At 30.5% G+C, this 18187-nt stretch overlaps 2 protein-coding genes and 1 long non-coding RNA gene across 3 annotated transcripts; all 3 read left to right on the top strand.

The window, feature by feature from the left end:
• Positions 1-3876: 3876 nt before the first annotated feature.
• Positions 3877-4563, top strand: LOC122521118. Its single transcript, XR_006304663.1, has 3 exons — positions 3877-4305; positions 4374-4440; positions 4527-4563. It is a non-coding gene; the product is annotated as an uncharacterized LOC122521118 (long non-coding RNA).
• Positions 4564-13127: 8564 nt separating this feature from the next.
• On the top strand, positions 13128-14255 carry LOC122520896. The gene is made up of 3 exons (XM_043641214.1): positions 13128-13394; positions 13689-13862; positions 13974-14255. Exons 1-3 carry the CDS (start codon positions 13128-13130, stop codon positions 14253-14255), a joined length of 723 nt encoding a protein of 240 aa, XP_043497149.1.
• Positions 14256-16069: 1814 nt separating this feature from the next.
• Positions 16070-18002, top strand: LOC122521117. Its single transcript, XM_043641584.1, has 4 exons — positions 16070-16213; positions 16570-16773; positions 16879-17052; positions 17696-18002. Exons 1-4 carry the CDS (start codon positions 16166-16168, stop codon positions 17975-17977), a joined length of 708 nt encoding a protein of 235 aa, XP_043497519.1. The 5' UTR covers positions 16070-16165; the 3' UTR covers positions 17978-18002.
• Positions 18003-18187: the final 185 nt, after the last annotated feature.

Genomic DNA, 18187 nt, shown 5'->3' with positions numbered 1-18187 from the left:
GTTTTATTAGATGAAAATTTTACCCCTTCCCACCGAAGTCATCACTGCGCAAGAACATTACAACAAATGTACATTTGTTTAAACAATTACATAAAAATTAAAAGAATAATACAATTAGAAACGTTATAATCTTAAATTTTATTGATTAAATAGATTATTTTCTTTAATACATATGCGCAACGTTAGGAAAGTCATATAAATAAAATTTGATAAAAGAAATTTTATAGATGACAACTACTCAGTTTAACGACGAATTTTGAGGAGGAGGGATAACAGAACATATACTCCGAGTTTTTAAGCAACAATAGACACTTGCATCGATTAATTAACAATTATTTTAATGCACTAATGCACTCTCTTTATGTTACAGCAGAATTTTACCCCCGAAGTCATCACAGCGCAGAAGCAGTAAAATATGTACTTTAAATAGATAAATATACAAAATCATAACGTTTTATTCTTAAATTTTCTTAATTAGATTTATTATTCTTTTTATACACGTACTCAACGTTCGGAAGGTCCTGTAAACAACTTTCACCAAAAGAACTTTAACAGAGGATAATTACTCAGATCAACGGTGGATTTCGAGGAGGAGGGATAACAGAACATATACTCCGAGTTTTTAAGCAACAATAGACACTTGCATCGATTAATTAACAATTATTATAATGCAATAATGCACTCTCTTTATGTTACAGCAGAATTTTACACCCGAAGTCATCACAGCGCAGAAGCAGTAAAATAATTACTTAAAATAGATAAAAATACGAAAATCATAACGTTTTATTCTTAAATTTTCTTAATTAGATTTATTATTCTTTTTATACACGTGCTCAACGTTCGGAAGGTCCTGTAAACAACTTTCACCAAAAGAACTTTAACAGAGGATAATTACTCAGATCAACGGTGGATTTCGAGGAGGAGGGATCACAGAACATATACTCCGAGCTTTTAGACAACAATAGACGCTTGCATTGATTAATTAACAATTATTTTAATATTTTAATGAATTCTTATTATAATTAAGATTGTTTAAACGCATATATATTTATTTAAATATTACCTAACTTTTGACGTACTTTGAATATTAATTAATTTCTATTTTATGTTATAATAGATGAAAATTTTACCCCTCCCCTCCGAAGTCATCACTGCGCAAGAACATTACAATAAATGTACATTTGTTTAAACAATTATACAAAAAAAAAGAATATTAAAATGAGAGCGTTATAATATTAAATTTTATTGATTAATTTTATTGATTTCTTTTACACATGCGCAATTTTCGGAAAGTCACATAAACAACTTTCACCAAAAAAACTTTAACAGAAGACAATGACTCAGATCAACGGTGAATTTCGAGGAGGAGGGATCACAGAACAAATACTTCGAGCTTTTAGACAACAATAGACGCTTGCATCGATTAATTAACAATTATTTTAATATTTTAATGAATTCTTATTATAATTAAGATTGTTTAAACCCATGTACATTTATTTAAACATTACATACTTTTTAACGTACATTGAATAATAATTAATCTTGATTTTGTGTTTTATTAGATAAAAATTTTACTCCTTCCCTCCGAAGTCATCACTGCGCAAGAACATTACAATAAATGTACATTTGTTTAAACAATTATACAAAAAAAAAGAATATTAAAATGAGAGCGTTATAATATTAAATTTTATTGATTAATTTTATTGATTTTCTTTTATACACATGCGCAATTTTCGGAAAGTCACATAAACAACTTTCACCAAAAAAACTTTAACAGAGGATAATTACTCAGATCAACGGTGGATTTCGAAGAGGAGGGATCACAGAACAAATACTCCGAGCTTTTAGACAACAATAGACGCTTGCATCGATTAATTAACAATTATTTTAATATTTTAATGAATTTTATTATAATTAAGATTGTTTAAACGCATATATATTTATTTAAACATTATCTAACTTTTGACGTACTTTAAATATTAATTAATTTCGATTTTATGTTTTAATAGATGAAAATTTTACCCCTCCCCACCGAAGTCATCACTGCGCAAGAACATTACAACAAATTTACATTTGTTTAAACAATTACATAAAAATTGAAATAATGTTAAAATCAGAACTTTATATAATTTTTATTTCTATTTATTAGAATTAATTTGTAATTACACTAATACATTATTTTAAATATTACATACTTTCCCATTACCGTATTTTGTATAAAAAATAATTTTAATACGAATTTATTTTTATGATTTTAGATGACTGTGTCTTCAGCTTGATTGCGTTCTTGCATTATAACATAATTATAAACTTCTCCAAATACTTAGATTGTTTTTCAATTATTGTTACATATAATTTAATATCAAACGTTTATTAAAATTTTATGATTTTTTTAGAAACAATTCAATGGGTAGCGGGTGGATTTCTTCTTCGCAAAGGGCGCCATTTGTTAAGAAGGAATTTACTTCAGGGATGCGACCCTGCCCACGCGAGCCTTGATTCTATCTTTTCCCAAGGATAGAATCATGTCCTCCCTTAGCTTTTTAAAGTGAAACGCCCTATCCTTTTTTTTTTATTTTTTTTTATTTTACTTTGCTTTTTTTAACTCGCGATTTTGCAAGCATAGATGTGCACGTAGCATACGAACTGAAACTGCATTAGAAGGGATGTCTACAACCGCTATTAGTAAGACGGGCCCAGGGATTAAGTTCTTCAAGCCTGCAGTAAATATAGTACCGGTGGGCAAACTGTACGTGCAGCGTAAGTTCCTCGTAATATAGATTAGAGTCAGTGGATTAGTCCAACCGGTGGGATACCACTTAAAAAAAAAACGTAAAAAGTTTCACTTTAAAAAGCATACTTTTCAACTTCTTCCCTATCCCTTTGTTTTTTTGTTGCAGGTTACATAGGAGGAGGACCACACCAGGACAGCACGAGGACCACACTAGGACAGCACGAGGACTTAGTTATAATAAAGGATAGTATAAGATAATTATTTGTATAATAAAATTTATAATTAAATGTATAATTACATGTATAATTTTAATCTATTTATTCTTCTCCCCTTAGCACATTACACGCGTGTGACATTTATATTTAATGTATTTTATTTGTTCACGGGTTACATGTTACTTCGATTCCATTCATGTTTTACTACTCTTTTATCATTTTTTTTTTGGTTTTCCATTTTTTCTTCATTATCGATAGTAATTGTAAAATTTTCCGAATAAAACTCTTAGGGTGGGGCCTAAGAGTGGGGCTCATTAAAAAACGTTCTCGGGGTGATCATTTTCTATGGTTTCAATTTAATTCGGATGGGGACATCTTCAGGATGCACATCCCGGGTCTTCAGAAGCGGTTACCTCCTCGTGGTTAGACCTGGGCAATGGTATTTTACTTTCAATATAATGTTTAACATATTTTATATGTTAAACATTCCATTGCAAGTAAAATCTAGCCAAAGACCGCTTACAATAAACATTATAATTGTAATTAGTTTCTTTTAACTTTCCAATTGACATCATATTCCTTTACTCCTTTTCTTTAATTCCTTCTATCCATTCATTATACAGAAACTAATTACTTTATAATGTTTTTTAATAACTTTTCTACATTTACAGGTAGTCCTTACCTATAATTTCCCCCACCAACTATCATACCTTCCCTACTTCTTTCACTTTCTTTCTTTTCCTTTATTTCAAGTATGCTCACGTGAATTAGCATGCATTCAAGTGAGTTTACTTAACTTTTGAGGTGGAATAACTACTAGATTTGTTTTTTATTCGCGATTTGATATGTATAAAATATGCATTTAGCATGGGGACCGAAGCGACACCAAGTCGATTCGGTCGCTATCCGTTAGTCAGGCCTCACCGGTCCTGCCGTTGGCACGATGGTCGGTCGTCTTGTGAAGCCTAGGTCCCTCGTAATATAAAATATTAAGATGCGTTGTTTTTTTATTCGCGATTTGATATGCATAAAGTATGCATTTAGCATAGGGACCGAAGCGACACGCGTTGGCGATTCGGTCACTATCCGTTAGTCAGGCCTCAACCGTCTGCTGTTAGAGTAATGGTCGATCGTTGCGTGAAGCCTAGGTTTCTCGTAAAAAAAATTAGAGTCAGTGGATTAGTCCGATCGGAGGGAAACCACTTAAAACAAAAATCGCGGAAAGTTCCACCTTAAAAGTTCTACTTTTCCCTATTCTTTTCCTATTCCTTTTAATATTTTCTTTGCAGGATAAACTATGATGCCAAATTCCGTCCAAGAGAAGAAGGAAACGAACCTTAGGAGGACTGAGTTATGGTAAATGGTAGTAGAATATAATTATTTCTATAAGTAAATGAACTCTTTTAATTCGTTTATTGTTTCAGATAACAATTCCGACCAAGAGGAAGGGGATGTGGATTAGAAGATGGACCAGAAGTGGACTAAGTTATGGTAAATTGTAGTAAAAAATAAGTATTTCTATAAGTAAATGAATATTTTTAATCAGTTTATTGTTTCATATGACCATTCCGTCCAAGAGGAGAGGAAAGTGGATTAGAAGATGACCAGAAGAGGACAGAGTTATGGTAAACGGTAATATAAAATAATTATTTCTCAATATAAATGAAGTATTTTAATCCATTTATTGTTTTCCTCGTAGCATTGCACATGTATGATAGTTATTTTTAATGTATTTTCTTTATTTTTACAGATGCCATGGATCAACCATAAATTATATACATTTATTTTTATTATATTATAATTTTGGTAGATTGAAAATTATTAAATATAAAATATTCGTAAAACTTGTAATTTCCGTATGTGCATATATTGAAATTATACTAAAGTGTATTGTTTTTTAATAAAATCATTGATGTTACTTGAATTTTATTCAGATGCACTTTCTCGGTTTCATTTTCTTATTCAGTATTCAAACTTTTCTCTTTATTCTCGATAATATTTGTAAGGATTTTCCGAATAAAACTCTTAGGGTGGGGCCTAAGAGTGGGGCTCATTAAAAAACGTTCTCGGGGTAATCATTTTCTTTGGTTTCCATTTAATTCGGATGGGGACATCTTCAGGATGCACATCCCGGGTCTTCAGAAGCGGTTACCTCCTCGTGGTTAGACCTGGGCAATGGTATTTTACTTTCAGTATAATGTTTAACATATTTTATATGTTAAACATTCCATTGCAAGTAAAATCCAGCTAAAGACCGCTTACCATTAACATTATAATGATAATTAGTTTCTTTCATTTTCCTAATTAATATCATATTACAATTCATTACATTGTTTTCCCTTTAATACTACCTTCATATTATATCCCACATTAAAATACTCGATTTATTTTCTAGGAACACTAATCTTGTGCATTCTTTCAGACGTTTTTGACGTGCAGTGCGGTCGGTAAAGCACGTCTCGGTCGCGTTCGCGTTCGCGTTCTCGATAAAAAACTTTTTTATAGTTTTTTATTTTCGTTACCGTCCACCCATCGTCATCCTAAGGGTAGGAGACCCATCGGGCATTCATCACTGAAGATTAAAAGTAAGTATAATTTTTCTATCACACATTTTCTATGATAAATTTTCAATAGTTTTCGATTACGACGAAGATATTAATCGTTCTTTTTCATTTTCTGTTTCAGAACATCATTGCAATCGAGCGCGTAGGCAATGAGGTACTCGAGTGTTTGCATCGTTAAACAAAAATCGGAAATTTTTCGGGTAAAGAAACTCCGAAAGTTTCTTTTATTCGGTTTATACGTGTGCCATCGTCATCCTAAGGGTAGGAGACCCATCGGGCATTCATCACTGAAGATAAAAGGTAAATTAATTTTTCTATTAAACATTTCTTTAATAATTACTTGTAATTTTTAAACGATAACAATGATTCTAATCGTTTTATTTTTCTTTTTCTTTTTCCAGAAGGCTAAGTGTTAGTGTTAGTGTTTGATATTTGAACTGCGTGCAATGCAGTTGTAAAAATTAGAATCAGTGTCGTGGTCGCGATAAGAAACACGTAAGTTTCTGATTTTCGTTGGACCGTCTACGGCATCGTCATCTTAAGGGTAGGAGACCCATCGGGCATTCATCACTGAAGATAAAAGTAAGTATAATTTTTCTATTAAACATTTCTTTAATAATTACTTGTAATTTTTAAATGGTAACAATGATACTAATAGTTTTCTTATTTTCTCTTTACAGAAAGGTAAGCAAGTGTTGGTGTTTGATTTTTGAACTGCGCGCAATGCAGTTGCAAAAAATTAGAGTCAGTGTTTGTGCGAATAATTAAAAAATACAATTTTTATCGCGAAGTAGAGTCAGTGTTTGTACGAATAATTAAAAAATACAATTTTTATCGCGAAGTAGAGTCAGTGTTTGTACGAATAATTAAAAAATACAATTTTTATCGCGAAGTAGAGTCAGTGCATTCGGTCATCGTCACCCTAAGGGTAGGAGACCCATCGTGCATTCATCAATGAAGATTAGAAGTAAGTATATTTTTCTATGAAACATTTTCTATGATAAATTTTCAATAGTTTTTGATTACGACGACGATATTAATCGTTTTTTTCATTTTCTGTTTCAGAACGTCATTGCAATTCGTGCGCGAAGCAATGTAACGGGAGTGTTTGATCGTTTATAATTATTAAAATCACGGATTAGAAGCACGATCGTTCGTTAATTAAAATTCGGTCGCGTTTCGCGTTTCGCGTTCGTTCGCGTATTTTTGAGATTTGTATATTAAATTAACTGCGAGCAATGCAGTTAATTGCATTAGAGTTTGTTCGTATAAAATATAGTTTTTTAATTTTAAAACAGTCGTACAGACTGTTCGCGAAGTAGAGTCAGTGAAGTGCATCAGTGAAGTGACCGCGTATCGGGAGTGAAATTTTTGTGTTTGCATTGACTGCGTGCAATGCAGTCTTTGAATTAGATTGTAGAATCAGTGTTTGTACGAATAATTAAAGTAACATTTTAATCGCGAAGTAGAGTCAGTGACCGGGCGTAAATTAAATTCGAATCATACGCGTATGTAGAGTCAGTGTTGTTCGCCGTATAAAAAATTTCGGTTTCGCGATAAGAAACTTTTTATAGTTTCTTATATTCGTTTACCGCGATATTAGAGTCACGGGAGTGCGGGAAAAGTGCATCGAGGAATTCTCCGATGGATCTGATGGACGAGGGATGCAGCTGGACCATTTGCTACGAAGTAGGAGTGTTTTGGAGCCACCGCAGAACTTCTAATGCTAATTGTTCATATTGCATACATGCGTCATTTTATTTTAAAATGCCACATATATGTAATATAACATTTAGCAGGTCGTGAGTTAAAATTTAAAGTCCCTCCGGTGCTCAATCATGCCGAGGATGAAAGGTCCCAATCGGCACGAGTTACTGGTTGTAATTATTCCAAAAAATTATTGACGAGCACATGAGTGATTTCAAAAAAGGATTAGTCCTTTTTTGAAATTGCTCATGAAAATTGTATATTTTATTGTATGTTATATTATTAGTTCAGGATAGGTCTTCTTGTCTCATCGGTTAAATTCATTTAATTAACAGTGCAATTAATTAATGCACTTTTCTTTTTTATTACGTGTTTCGTTCGCGTTTAGTAGTGGTGAAATCGAGTATTAATTTACTCGATTTCGTCCAATAAAGCATGTAATAAATGTCTTACATGCATTGCTTCGTACTTAGTTTATTTAATCGCGATTTTATTTTTCGATATAATCAAAAATGAGCAAGAAGACAAACCCATTCGCGACGGATAGACTCTGGCTGTTATATGGTGGCTCAAAGCCCAGTTCTTTCATTAGAACAGCCATTTAACGAAAGAGTCGTCCGAGATTTTTATTATTTTTTTTAAATTCTTAAAATCTTTTTAAAAGTCATTATAAATGACTTGTAGAGTCATAGCCCGCTTAGATTAATGAGAGAACATTTTTATATATAATCAAATCTTAGATTAGGATTTTCAGCAATTAATATACTAATCCCCGTTTCTCCCCCCTATACTTTCTGCGTTCTCATTTATGCGTGTGCCCAGGTGTTACACGTATGGGTGAGAAACGGTTAGTATGGTTTAGTTTTAAGTTTTCTCCCCCCATTTGGCGTCTGTCATTGTGCTAGTGATTGCACGGTGTACATTGCACATGTGTGTGCGGTTAGGAATGTGCATTGTACATCGTTTCGCGATACGTAATACCGCGCTTATTATTTTTTAAAGTTATTGAATAAAAATAACTTGTAGAGTCACGCGTACGATACGAAATTTTTTTTTTAACAATCGTTTTGCATAGTAGAGTTACCGCATTTATTTGCGGAAACTATGATATACTCGTATATAACTAGTATGCAATATATACTAGTTTATACTTGTATTTTTGCATTAGTCATTTATGCAATAATCACTAGCCTTGACAGACGATTACAGCAATTGGTACGTACTCCCATAAATTTAGAAAACGCGTTTGAACTAGGGTGTCGGAGGTGCCCCGGGGCATGCTCTCTAGTTTAGGCTTTTGCACCCTGGTGGTATGTGTGAGAACCGTGGAGTGTGTGGGTGGGTATGCATGTGTATTTTTTTGAGCGAATGTGAAACTTTAATTATAAGTAGGTAGGACCCCGGAATGGCACGTGGCATACTTGCACTTTTCAGTGCGAGTCCCCACCTCCGGGTTTTATACGGAATTGTCACAAAATTATATCTTTTTATTCTATCTTGCTTGACTTTAAATCTTTTTTGTGACAATTCTGTAATATGCATTATGTATCATGATTCAAAGGGATTTGCAACCATTTAAGAAATTCATTTCTATTTCGATTCTATCTCGAACGAGATAGAGTCGAAATCAAATCCGCAAAACCTTTGATGAATTGATACTTAGTTTTAAGTATTATAACTAGCACTTCGCACTATCGCGATTTAATCTTTGAAATGTTTCATATAATTTAATATAAAGAATAAATTAAATAAAAATATTGCAAAGAAATGCATTGCATTTTTAGTATTATTTTTATTTCAATTCGATTATATTACTCGATAGTAAAAGTGCGAAGTGTTATTAGGTCATCGATTAGCATAATTAACTGCTCGGACATTCGATTAAATGTGCTCGTGTAATATGTGCACAGTCGATGAACTTTAAGTTCGTTGATTGTCCACGAGCTAGGATAGCTAACGGGAAACGCGAATGCATTTTGTAATAATTAATAAATAGAGTCACCCCCTTAACGAACATCGGAATTATTTGCATAAATGTATGATGAAAGAAAATAAATGGAATTATTTCATATATATTGTAATGTGAAATGTATTTCATTTATATTAGTGTAATAAGCAGTTGAGAATAATTGGGTGAAAATGTCTTTAAGTCGTTTCTAAATTGTACGACCATAATTTGGCATATTATAACGGTTTGGTATTAGAATAGAATCGATACTTTACATGGTTAATAATATTCCTTTCGGCGATGAGATATCTCTCGACCAAAAGGTAATAATTATTTTATGTAAAAAGCTCAGGATGTTTTACTAATCACATTTTTCTTTTTCAGGGTTGTGTTAGGGTCGGTTAGGTTTTTTTTATATATAGAATCAGGGACGATTCTAATTCTATATCATTAATCGTTGTAATATGCCAAATTATGCGAATACTTTTTGGAACGATTGACGTTTTTGGTCAAAGATTCTTTTCGTGCTCGCACGTAGGGAATGTCCGACAGTAGGCTTGAAGAAAGAAGAGGCTAAAAGCCGAAGAGGCCCCCACTTAATTGTGGCTCAAGAGGGCAACTACAGACTTAATGAGTTATTTTCAAATTCAACAGCATGGTTGAATTTTTTGAGAATAGCTCGTTGGTCATTTGATATTTTTATTGTTTTATTTTTTTGTTTTGCTCGTCAATAATTTATAATGGTTATTAAGAATGGTAATAATTAAAGTAGTTTGCTTTTTGTTACAGGTGACCATCGTTGGATTTGCCATGCACCCACCAAAGACCAAACATAATTTTTCCTTAAAATAAATCGAGTATTAAGAAAATTTGATTTTATAAATGATATTTCATTAAAAAGATAGAAAATACTTTAAAATCATGATAGAGTACAATACATTCCCGAATTCCCGCTCCAATATCATATCATTTTCTAATTTCCTATTACATACAGTTTCCCCACTTTTCATTTTCATTTCATTCGTAGAAACTAATTATCTTATAATGTTTTTTAATGTCCTTTTATTGTTTTAGGTATCAAGATTTATTTAATTATTATATTATATATTTAATTAATTTTCGTTTTATTTTGTTTCAGGATCCGATTAATTCCAATGCATTTGTAAGTATTGGATTTTGATCTAGAAAAGGAATATGCATTCGATGCATTCATTGGTTGTTCTGTTTTCTGTTTTAGGTTCGTTTCCAGTATTTTTTTAATGGGTAGCGGGTAGATTCTTTCTTTGCTAAGAAGGAATCTACTTCAGGGATGCGACCCTGCCCACGCGAGCCATGATTCTATCTTACTCCCAAGGATAGAATCATGTCCTTACCTAGAATTTTCCTCCACCCCCCCCCCACCAAACGATCCTATTTTTAATATTTTGTTGGCAGAATGAATTATGGAGAGGATGCAAAATTCTTTTCAAGAAGAGGTGAAAGGGGGACCAGAAGTGGACTGAGGTATAATAAACGGTAGTATTTTAATATGTTTTTTACTTTAATATTGCATCGCACTCTCGTGAGAAAAATCATTATCAATGCATTTTCATGTTTTACAGGTACTCTTTTCTCCTTCTTCCATTCCCCTTTTTTTTTGTTGCAGATTTAATAGGAGGAGGACCAACCGAGGATCAGAAAAGGACCAACCGAGGACCAGCCGAGGACCAGAAGAGGACCAGCCAAATTTTCTATAGATACCATGGATCATTCATTGCATTTTGCAAATCTAAAATAATCTTATCTTTTCTTTTTCAGGTTCGTTTCCAGGCCCTCTTTTCTCCTTCTTCCATTGCCCTTTTTTTTGTTGCAGATTTAATAGGAGGAGGACCAGAGGAGGACCAGAAGAAGACCAGACGAGGACTTAATTATAGTAACGGATTGTATAAGGAAATTATTATTATAATAATTAAATGTATAAATTTAATCTATTTATTCTTCTCCCCTTAGCATCGCAGGCATGTAATAATTATTTTTAATGTATTTTTGATGTATTTCATTCGTTCACAGGTTCCATGTTATTTCAATTCTATTCATGTTTAACTTCTCTATTATCATTTTGTTATTTGGTTTCTCACTTTTCTCTTCCTTCTCGATAATAATTACAAAGATTTTCCGAATAAAACTCTTAGGGTGGGGCCTAAGAGTGGGGCTCATTAAAAAACCTTCTCGGGGTGATCATTTTCTATGGTTTCAATTTAATTCGGATGGGGACATCTTCAGGATGCACATCCCGGGTCTTCAGAAGCGGTTACCTCCTCGTGGTTAGACCTGGGCAATGGTATTTTACTTTCAGTATAATGTTCAACACATTTTATATGTTAAACATTCCATTGCAAGTAAAATCTAGCCAAAGACCGCTTACTATAAACATTATAATTGTAATTAGTTTCTTTTGAATCCCTAATTAATATCATATCCTTATTCCTTTTTCTCCTTTGTTCCTTTTATCCATTTAATGTACAGAAACTAATTACTTTATAATGTTTTTTAATAACTTTTATATTCTTACAGATACCACACTAAACAAGTAGAAATTATTTAAATTTCATTTTCATTTTCCTTTTTTTCAGCATAAGATTAATTCAGTAATAGAAGTGTAAAGAACTGTTTTTGGAAGGATATTTTTATGACCTCTTGCACCATCTAGTAGTGATATTTATTACTAATTATTACTGGACGGGTGTATCGGCCTGCTGTCGATAAGTAGATTCCTACTTTATCCTATGCGTCGACAAGCTTGAACTTTTTAATCTTTCAAATGATGGATTAAGTTCTTTTTAACCCTCCTATACATACAGTACTTATTATACATAAGAATATTTTTGGATATTATTTAATATTGTCTTATTAACAATAAATTTAACACTTCCTTTAATTTGTTAAAATACGGTAATTTGTAAAAAATGCGCAAAAAATGCCGAAAATGTTGATTATTCATTACTAAATAAAAGAAAATAGTATCTTCATTATACAATTGGGTAACATTTTCTTCTATATTAAGATATATGTTTTTTTTAGTAGGTAGGTTTAATGTTAAATATTGAATTTTTGGGAATATTTTTGTTATTTATTTCATATCATATGAGCTTCTGGGAGCATACAAATTCAAAAATACCCAAACGTAATATTAAATCGTAAGAAAAATCGTTTTCTTTAGTTATTTAACTATGTAAATTATTTAAATGTACTAGTTAAATATTCAGTGAGCAAATTATTTTAATAATTACTTCAAATAATTTTTAACAAATTCAGGAACGTATGCTCGGGCATTTGAAGCAACGGGGGGGGGTACGTGTTTCATAAGATTAATATTGTTAAATATATAGTTGAATAACACGTACATACTTAAGTGACTCATTTTATATTTGGGATGGTCATTCGGATTACTGAAATTCAGATAATCGAAACTTTACTGTGTCGTTTAATTAATCAAAGTGATTTTTTATATGACTAACAATATGAGATTGTTTCACACAATGATAAGAAAGATGAACGTTCCTATAAAAAAAATTCTAGACTTATAAATATATAATTCAAAATTGATAAGATACGATAAAAATAACAAATTGTAACCCGTTTTCTAATTGATTAAATTCCTCTTTGAAGATAATAATCTTCAAAATGTGTTTAATGGAATAAATAAGTAAAGGAAAAAAAAGTAAAAGAAGAAACGATCAAGAAAGACTATTATTTGATAAAAATCAATAAAAAACAAAACGGTCCGATTTCAGAGAAAAATTACTTAGTAACCATGGCACTTAATCCGTGCTTATCTTTCAATAATATTTGACAAATATGTTCGATTTTGAAAAACCACAGAGGATTTATAAAACTGAACTGGGAGTTTTAGAATCATAGATTTTCTTATTAAAGTTAAATCACTTATTTAAGTCTCTCGAAGATTGAAATACATCAAAATGAAGATCACAATATTTTTATTGACAGTAGTATTATATTTTAATCGAGTAAGTACTCACTCAGTGAAAGAGAAGGTCGAAGAAAGTTTGAAGCTTGTCGAAGAAGAGATCAATAAAACTAAAGTGAAAATCGAAGATGAGATTAGGGATATTAATAGATATAGAAAAAGCCTGCAATTTAATTTCAACAGTAAAATCGTTCCACTGCAGGAAGATAATGTAAAAACTATTCGTTGCTTTAATAATGTTTTGTTGGAAAAGATTATCGTAAGTATATTATAATTAATATTATTGATAGTATAATGAATAATAAAAAAATAAATTACCAAAGATATATACAATTTTTTGTAAAATAAATATTATTGAAGTAATACAAAGTATTAAAAACTATTTTTTTATACTATTATTTATTATACTATTTGTGTTATATTTTATTAACAAAATATTATTATTATATATATAATAATATATAATAAATATATATTAAGATAAATAATGTTGAATATCGTAAATACAATATTATTTCCTTTTTTTTGTTTTTTGTAAATAATAATAATTCAGGTATTGGTCAACAATTCAAAAATACACGGGAAGAATCCAACTAAATGTTATGAAATGAGTCAAATAGCTATGAGAACAATAAACATCAATAGTTATGCTTCATTAAACAAATGCAGCAAAGAAGCCACAAAATTTGTTGAACAAGTTCAAACCAATATCGACGAAATCATTTCTGTACGGTTGTATTGTCATATTTGTTTGATTGTTTTTGTTTTGATCTGAAATTTGTTTATTTATTTATGAATAAACAATTGATCAACATATTTATCGTGTTCTTTTTTGCAGACTGGTGAGACACTAACGACAGAATTAAATCGTATCTTCCTAGATTGTCATAGTCGTCTGCCAAAAATAAAATTACATTGTGCCAATAAAAAAATCAAAAAACTTGAGGTACGCATTAAAAATTTTGAATCAATCTCAGATTCCATAAAAACAACTGGGGACAGTGCTTCCGATCAAGGTTATCTTCACGGTATCTCTTGTTATCACGATGTTGTCACCGAAGCTCGGGAACATGCATTAAAGGTTCTAGTCGATGCTGAAAATTGTATTAACAATTATTAATTGTTTCTTATATTTTTATCGGAAAAACAAAAGTAATCATAAAGCTTATCACTATTATAAACTTTGTAACTTATCATTATTAAGAAATATAACTAAAAGCAAAAATAAAAAAGTTTTTTTGGAAACAAATTAAATAATTTGTCTGATTAACTGGTAGAAAAAAATTTATTAAATGCCCGACGATAAACCCTTTCCTTTTTATGTCTTCTATCATTATGTAATATTTTCAAACCATTATTTATCGAAGTAATTTCTCTGTAATTAATTCATCGGTAAAAAAATATCAAACATTTTGGCAATATTGGATAGGTGTGATGTGATTTATTTATATATAGTTTTAATAATCAGGTGTCTGTAATCTGAATTGATTTCAAACAACATTTTTTCTTATTATTAATATTATTATCTTGACGTTATTTTTTTTTTTTATTATACGATAAAATTTTATTCTTCTTTTTCCGATTATTTCCGAGAAAAAGATTATGAGTCAGTCTCTTCCGTGTTACAATCGCAATTTCTAGAATTTCTGGGGGGATATATTTATTTATATTATAAAATGATAACGATACTGAAAACAATTCATTTGATCAAGTTTTACGTTGATCAATTATTATCTCGTTGATAATTGAGTTTGATAAAAATATTGATAAATTCATTAAAAAAAAAAGAAATTATTGTATTGATCAATTATAACTGACCGAGAAGAAAAATCATTCATGCTTGTCCCTAAACTTAGATTTTAATCACATATAACTCTCTATATTTTTATATAAATTTAAATATAAATTAAATATTAATTATACAATATGTCTGAGATTTTTTTCGTACAAACGTTGTGATCGTATTTTACGTTCAAAAATAAGATCAAAATGTTAAACAATAGATCATTTGAAACTTTATTCAAAAGTTATCTAGTATATATAGATATTACTATAATCTTAATACATACTCATATTTTGTATATAATAATATAAACATTTAATCTCACTTTTGATATTTGTAAAGAATTTATTTAAAATGAAGTATTTTCATAATAAGGTTAGAAAGCTGCACGTGATTTAAAAAGTTGTCTTTATTCGTTCGTGTATCACAAAGAACACATTTTTTTCTTACAATTAAGATTATATCCGTTACCGTGAAAGACCGAAAATTGGAGAATGTCAAGATTCATGTGCTCACTTAGTGCATGTCCGAAATATTAATGTATGAAAATAAATCAAAATATATTTTGGTCTTTCACGATAATAAGATTACTTAAAAAAGTATAAACGATCCTAAATCATTTATTTGTTTTATATTTGATCGATTAGATTGGTTATCGTTAGGGGCATTCAACTATGAACTGGAAACGTTCGATTAAAAACAAGTTATTTAATCATATTCAATATGGTTACTGTTATAAAATGAACTCATTAAACTATTATAGCAGAAGATAAATATGTAGACGAAGAAACAGTTATTAAATAAACAACTATGTCTTTCTTATCGTAAGACCTTGGATTCTTTTACCGTTACAGTTTCAATAACCATTCTACATTGGTTAATTGCTTATTTGCTTGTGGATTTTCCATATGATAAAATTTACGGGGATTCCTGCTCGTACAGCGGTGAGGGGACTGGGAGCTGGAAAAAACATACACACATACACACATATTTGCATATGTGTAAATACCTGCTTACGTATTTCTGCGAAAGAGTTATCTGCTTTCCTTCCCCACTCCATATTCCTCTTTCTCACACGATCATCCTCATTCACATACGCAAATACGATATTCCGTCTTTATAAACGATAACCGACGTGTTTCTAATTTCATTCAGCTGTTTACAGTGTTTCAAAGAGTATCAGTATTAATCGCAATTTTAATTTGTCGATTGTGTGTCGCATATTTTGATACCAAAATTATTTAACAATGAATAATTTAATAATTTGTCTCGTCGTTGCTTTTTGCATCGTTCAGGTAAAAGAATAGTTTTATTTCTTTTTATTTATTTATTATTATTATTAAACAAAAAGAAAAGAAAAATAATTATTCATAATTATTCTTTCTTATTTTTTTCTGTTTTTTTTTGTATATATATATATTTATATATCTCAGTGTGTATATATTATTAATTAATATTATTAAAATAATAAAAACACGCGCATATAATATGCATATAAATATGACATAAATTAATATACTAATATAAAATATTCATAAACACGTATACGTAAAAAAATATATTTTATATATATACATATATAAATAAAATTATATAATTATCAATATGAATTTCTTTAATATTTTTGTATCATAAATTATATATATTACAGATTAGCAACGTTCAAGCAGAATCTTTAGAAGTATTAAAAGCTCGTTTGCAACAATCAAAAGGAAATGTCAATAGAGTGATCAGTGATCTAGAAAGATCGAAAAGAAACCTAGAATTTGATTTGGGCGTTAAACTTTCCAATAGTAAAATCAATTCCATGCAATCAATAAATGACCTGACGAATCCTGCAATGAAAGAACTTCGTGTAAGTATTTTAAAATAAATAATTTAATTTTAAAAACACAAAAAAACACTCTCGGATCTTAATTTCAATCTATTTATTTATTAATCATTTTCGTTTTCATTCCAGGATGCTGTGAACGCTGCCAAAGAACAAGGCAAAGATGCCGATCGTTGTTTAGAATCTGGAAGACTTGCCCTTAGAGAAATTAGTTTAAGTTCATTCGCTTCGTTAGATGCGTGTGTGAGTAATGCCAAACAGGGTATTGTACCAGCACAAAATAACATGGATGCTACCATTGGTGTAAGTATGAATGATATGTTGCATTGGCTTAAAAAAGAAAGAAAGAAAGAAAGAAAAAACTAGTGTGTGTACTTATGTACGCACGTAAAAAGTTATACTTCTTGGCGTACTATAACGAATATAACCTCAAAAACTTCAAAAATTACTTGAAAAAAAAAAAAAAAAGAAAGAAAGGAAACATATTTTCAATCGATCGGATATATTATATATATAAGAAAGAATAAAAAAAAATATATAAAAATATAGATATCAGTCCACACTAAATATAAGGGAAATATATTGAATTACTTTATGCGTCAACTGTCATGGCGCGGTGATAGAACTATTTCCCGCTCGATTATTTTAAGTCAAGCAGCGCTGAGTACGAATTAGTACATGGATGGGTTACCCGCTTGAGAAAAAAACGTCTAACTTCATGCCGTAAATTTGAAATCGGTTTGCCGCGCATCGTAAATACCCGACAAACTTCATGGTATCGATTTTCTGTGTCGCTCCGAAAAAAATCACTCTCATCACATTTTTCTATAAACGCGCCAAAAGAAGTATAACTTCAAAAAAAAAGAGCAATATCTGAGAATAATTATTATCATTTTTATTAATATATATATAATAATTTAATTTGATTAATTATACATTTATCTAGGTCGCCAGACAACTTCTCTCAGCACTGGACAGCATATTCCCTAATTGTTATTCAAGTAATATATTTCAAATGCAAAGTTGCATTTCGCTTGCCATAGGCAAAGCTAACGGTACTATCAGAAGTCTTCAAAGTACTGCCGAAAACGTTAAAAGTAGTGGTAATGTAGCATCAAGTAATTCGTACATCAAAGGAAATTCTTGCATGTCTGGCGTTGTCTCCTCGGCTCGTCCAAAAGTTCCTGTTGCCGTGAATGATGCGAAAGCGTGTATAGAAAGTGCTTAAAAAAATACAAAAAATAAATAGAAAAGAAAAAAAACTATACGAGAGAGGTTGATTTAAATATGAAGTGTGTGACAAATTAAATCTACTTACGTGTACGATAACATAATTCAATTTTTCTTCAGACGAATTTCTCAATGAGAAAATTTAACTTTGACAAAAGATTTCAATTTTTAGATATACCACGAATTCAAATCTGATCTCTTGTAACGT

Source organism: Polistes fuscatus, unplaced genomic scaffold (assembly GCF_010416935.1).
Source record: "Polistes fuscatus isolate 324 unplaced genomic scaffold, CU_Pfus_HIC Scaffold4, whole genome shotgun sequence".
Lineage (NCBI taxonomy): Eukaryota > Metazoa > Arthropoda > Insecta > Hymenoptera > Vespidae > Polistes > Polistes fuscatus.
The sequence above is the reverse complement of the archived record's forward strand: the minus strand, read 5'-3'. Positions and strand labels throughout refer to the sequence as shown.

Excerpts from the sequence above, each read along its gene's own strand:
- LOC122520896 (XM_043641214.1), top strand. The coding sequence starts at position 13,128 with ATGAAGATCACAATATTTTTATTGACAGTAGTATTATATTTTAATCGA. Across the intron at positions 13,395-13,688 it reads TTTTGTTGGAAAAGATTATC|GTATTGGTCAACAATTCAAA; the intron begins GTAAGTATATTA and ends ATAATAATTCAG. Across the intron at positions 13,863-13,973 it reads ATATCGACGAAATCATTTCT|ACTGGTGAGACACTAACGAC; the intron begins GTACGGTTGTAT and ends TCTTTTTTGCAG.
- LOC122521117 (XM_043641584.1), top strand. The coding sequence starts at position 16,166 with ATGAATAATTTAATAATTTGTCTCGTCGTTGCTTTTTGCATCGTTCAG. Across the intron at positions 16,214-16,569 it reads TTGCTTTTTGCATCGTTCAG|ATTAGCAACGTTCAAGCAGA; the intron begins GTAAAAGAATAG and ends TATATATTACAG. Across the intron at positions 16,774-16,878 it reads CTGCAATGAAAGAACTTCGT|GATGCTGTGAACGCTGCCAA; the intron begins GTAAGTATTTTA and ends TTTTCATTCCAG.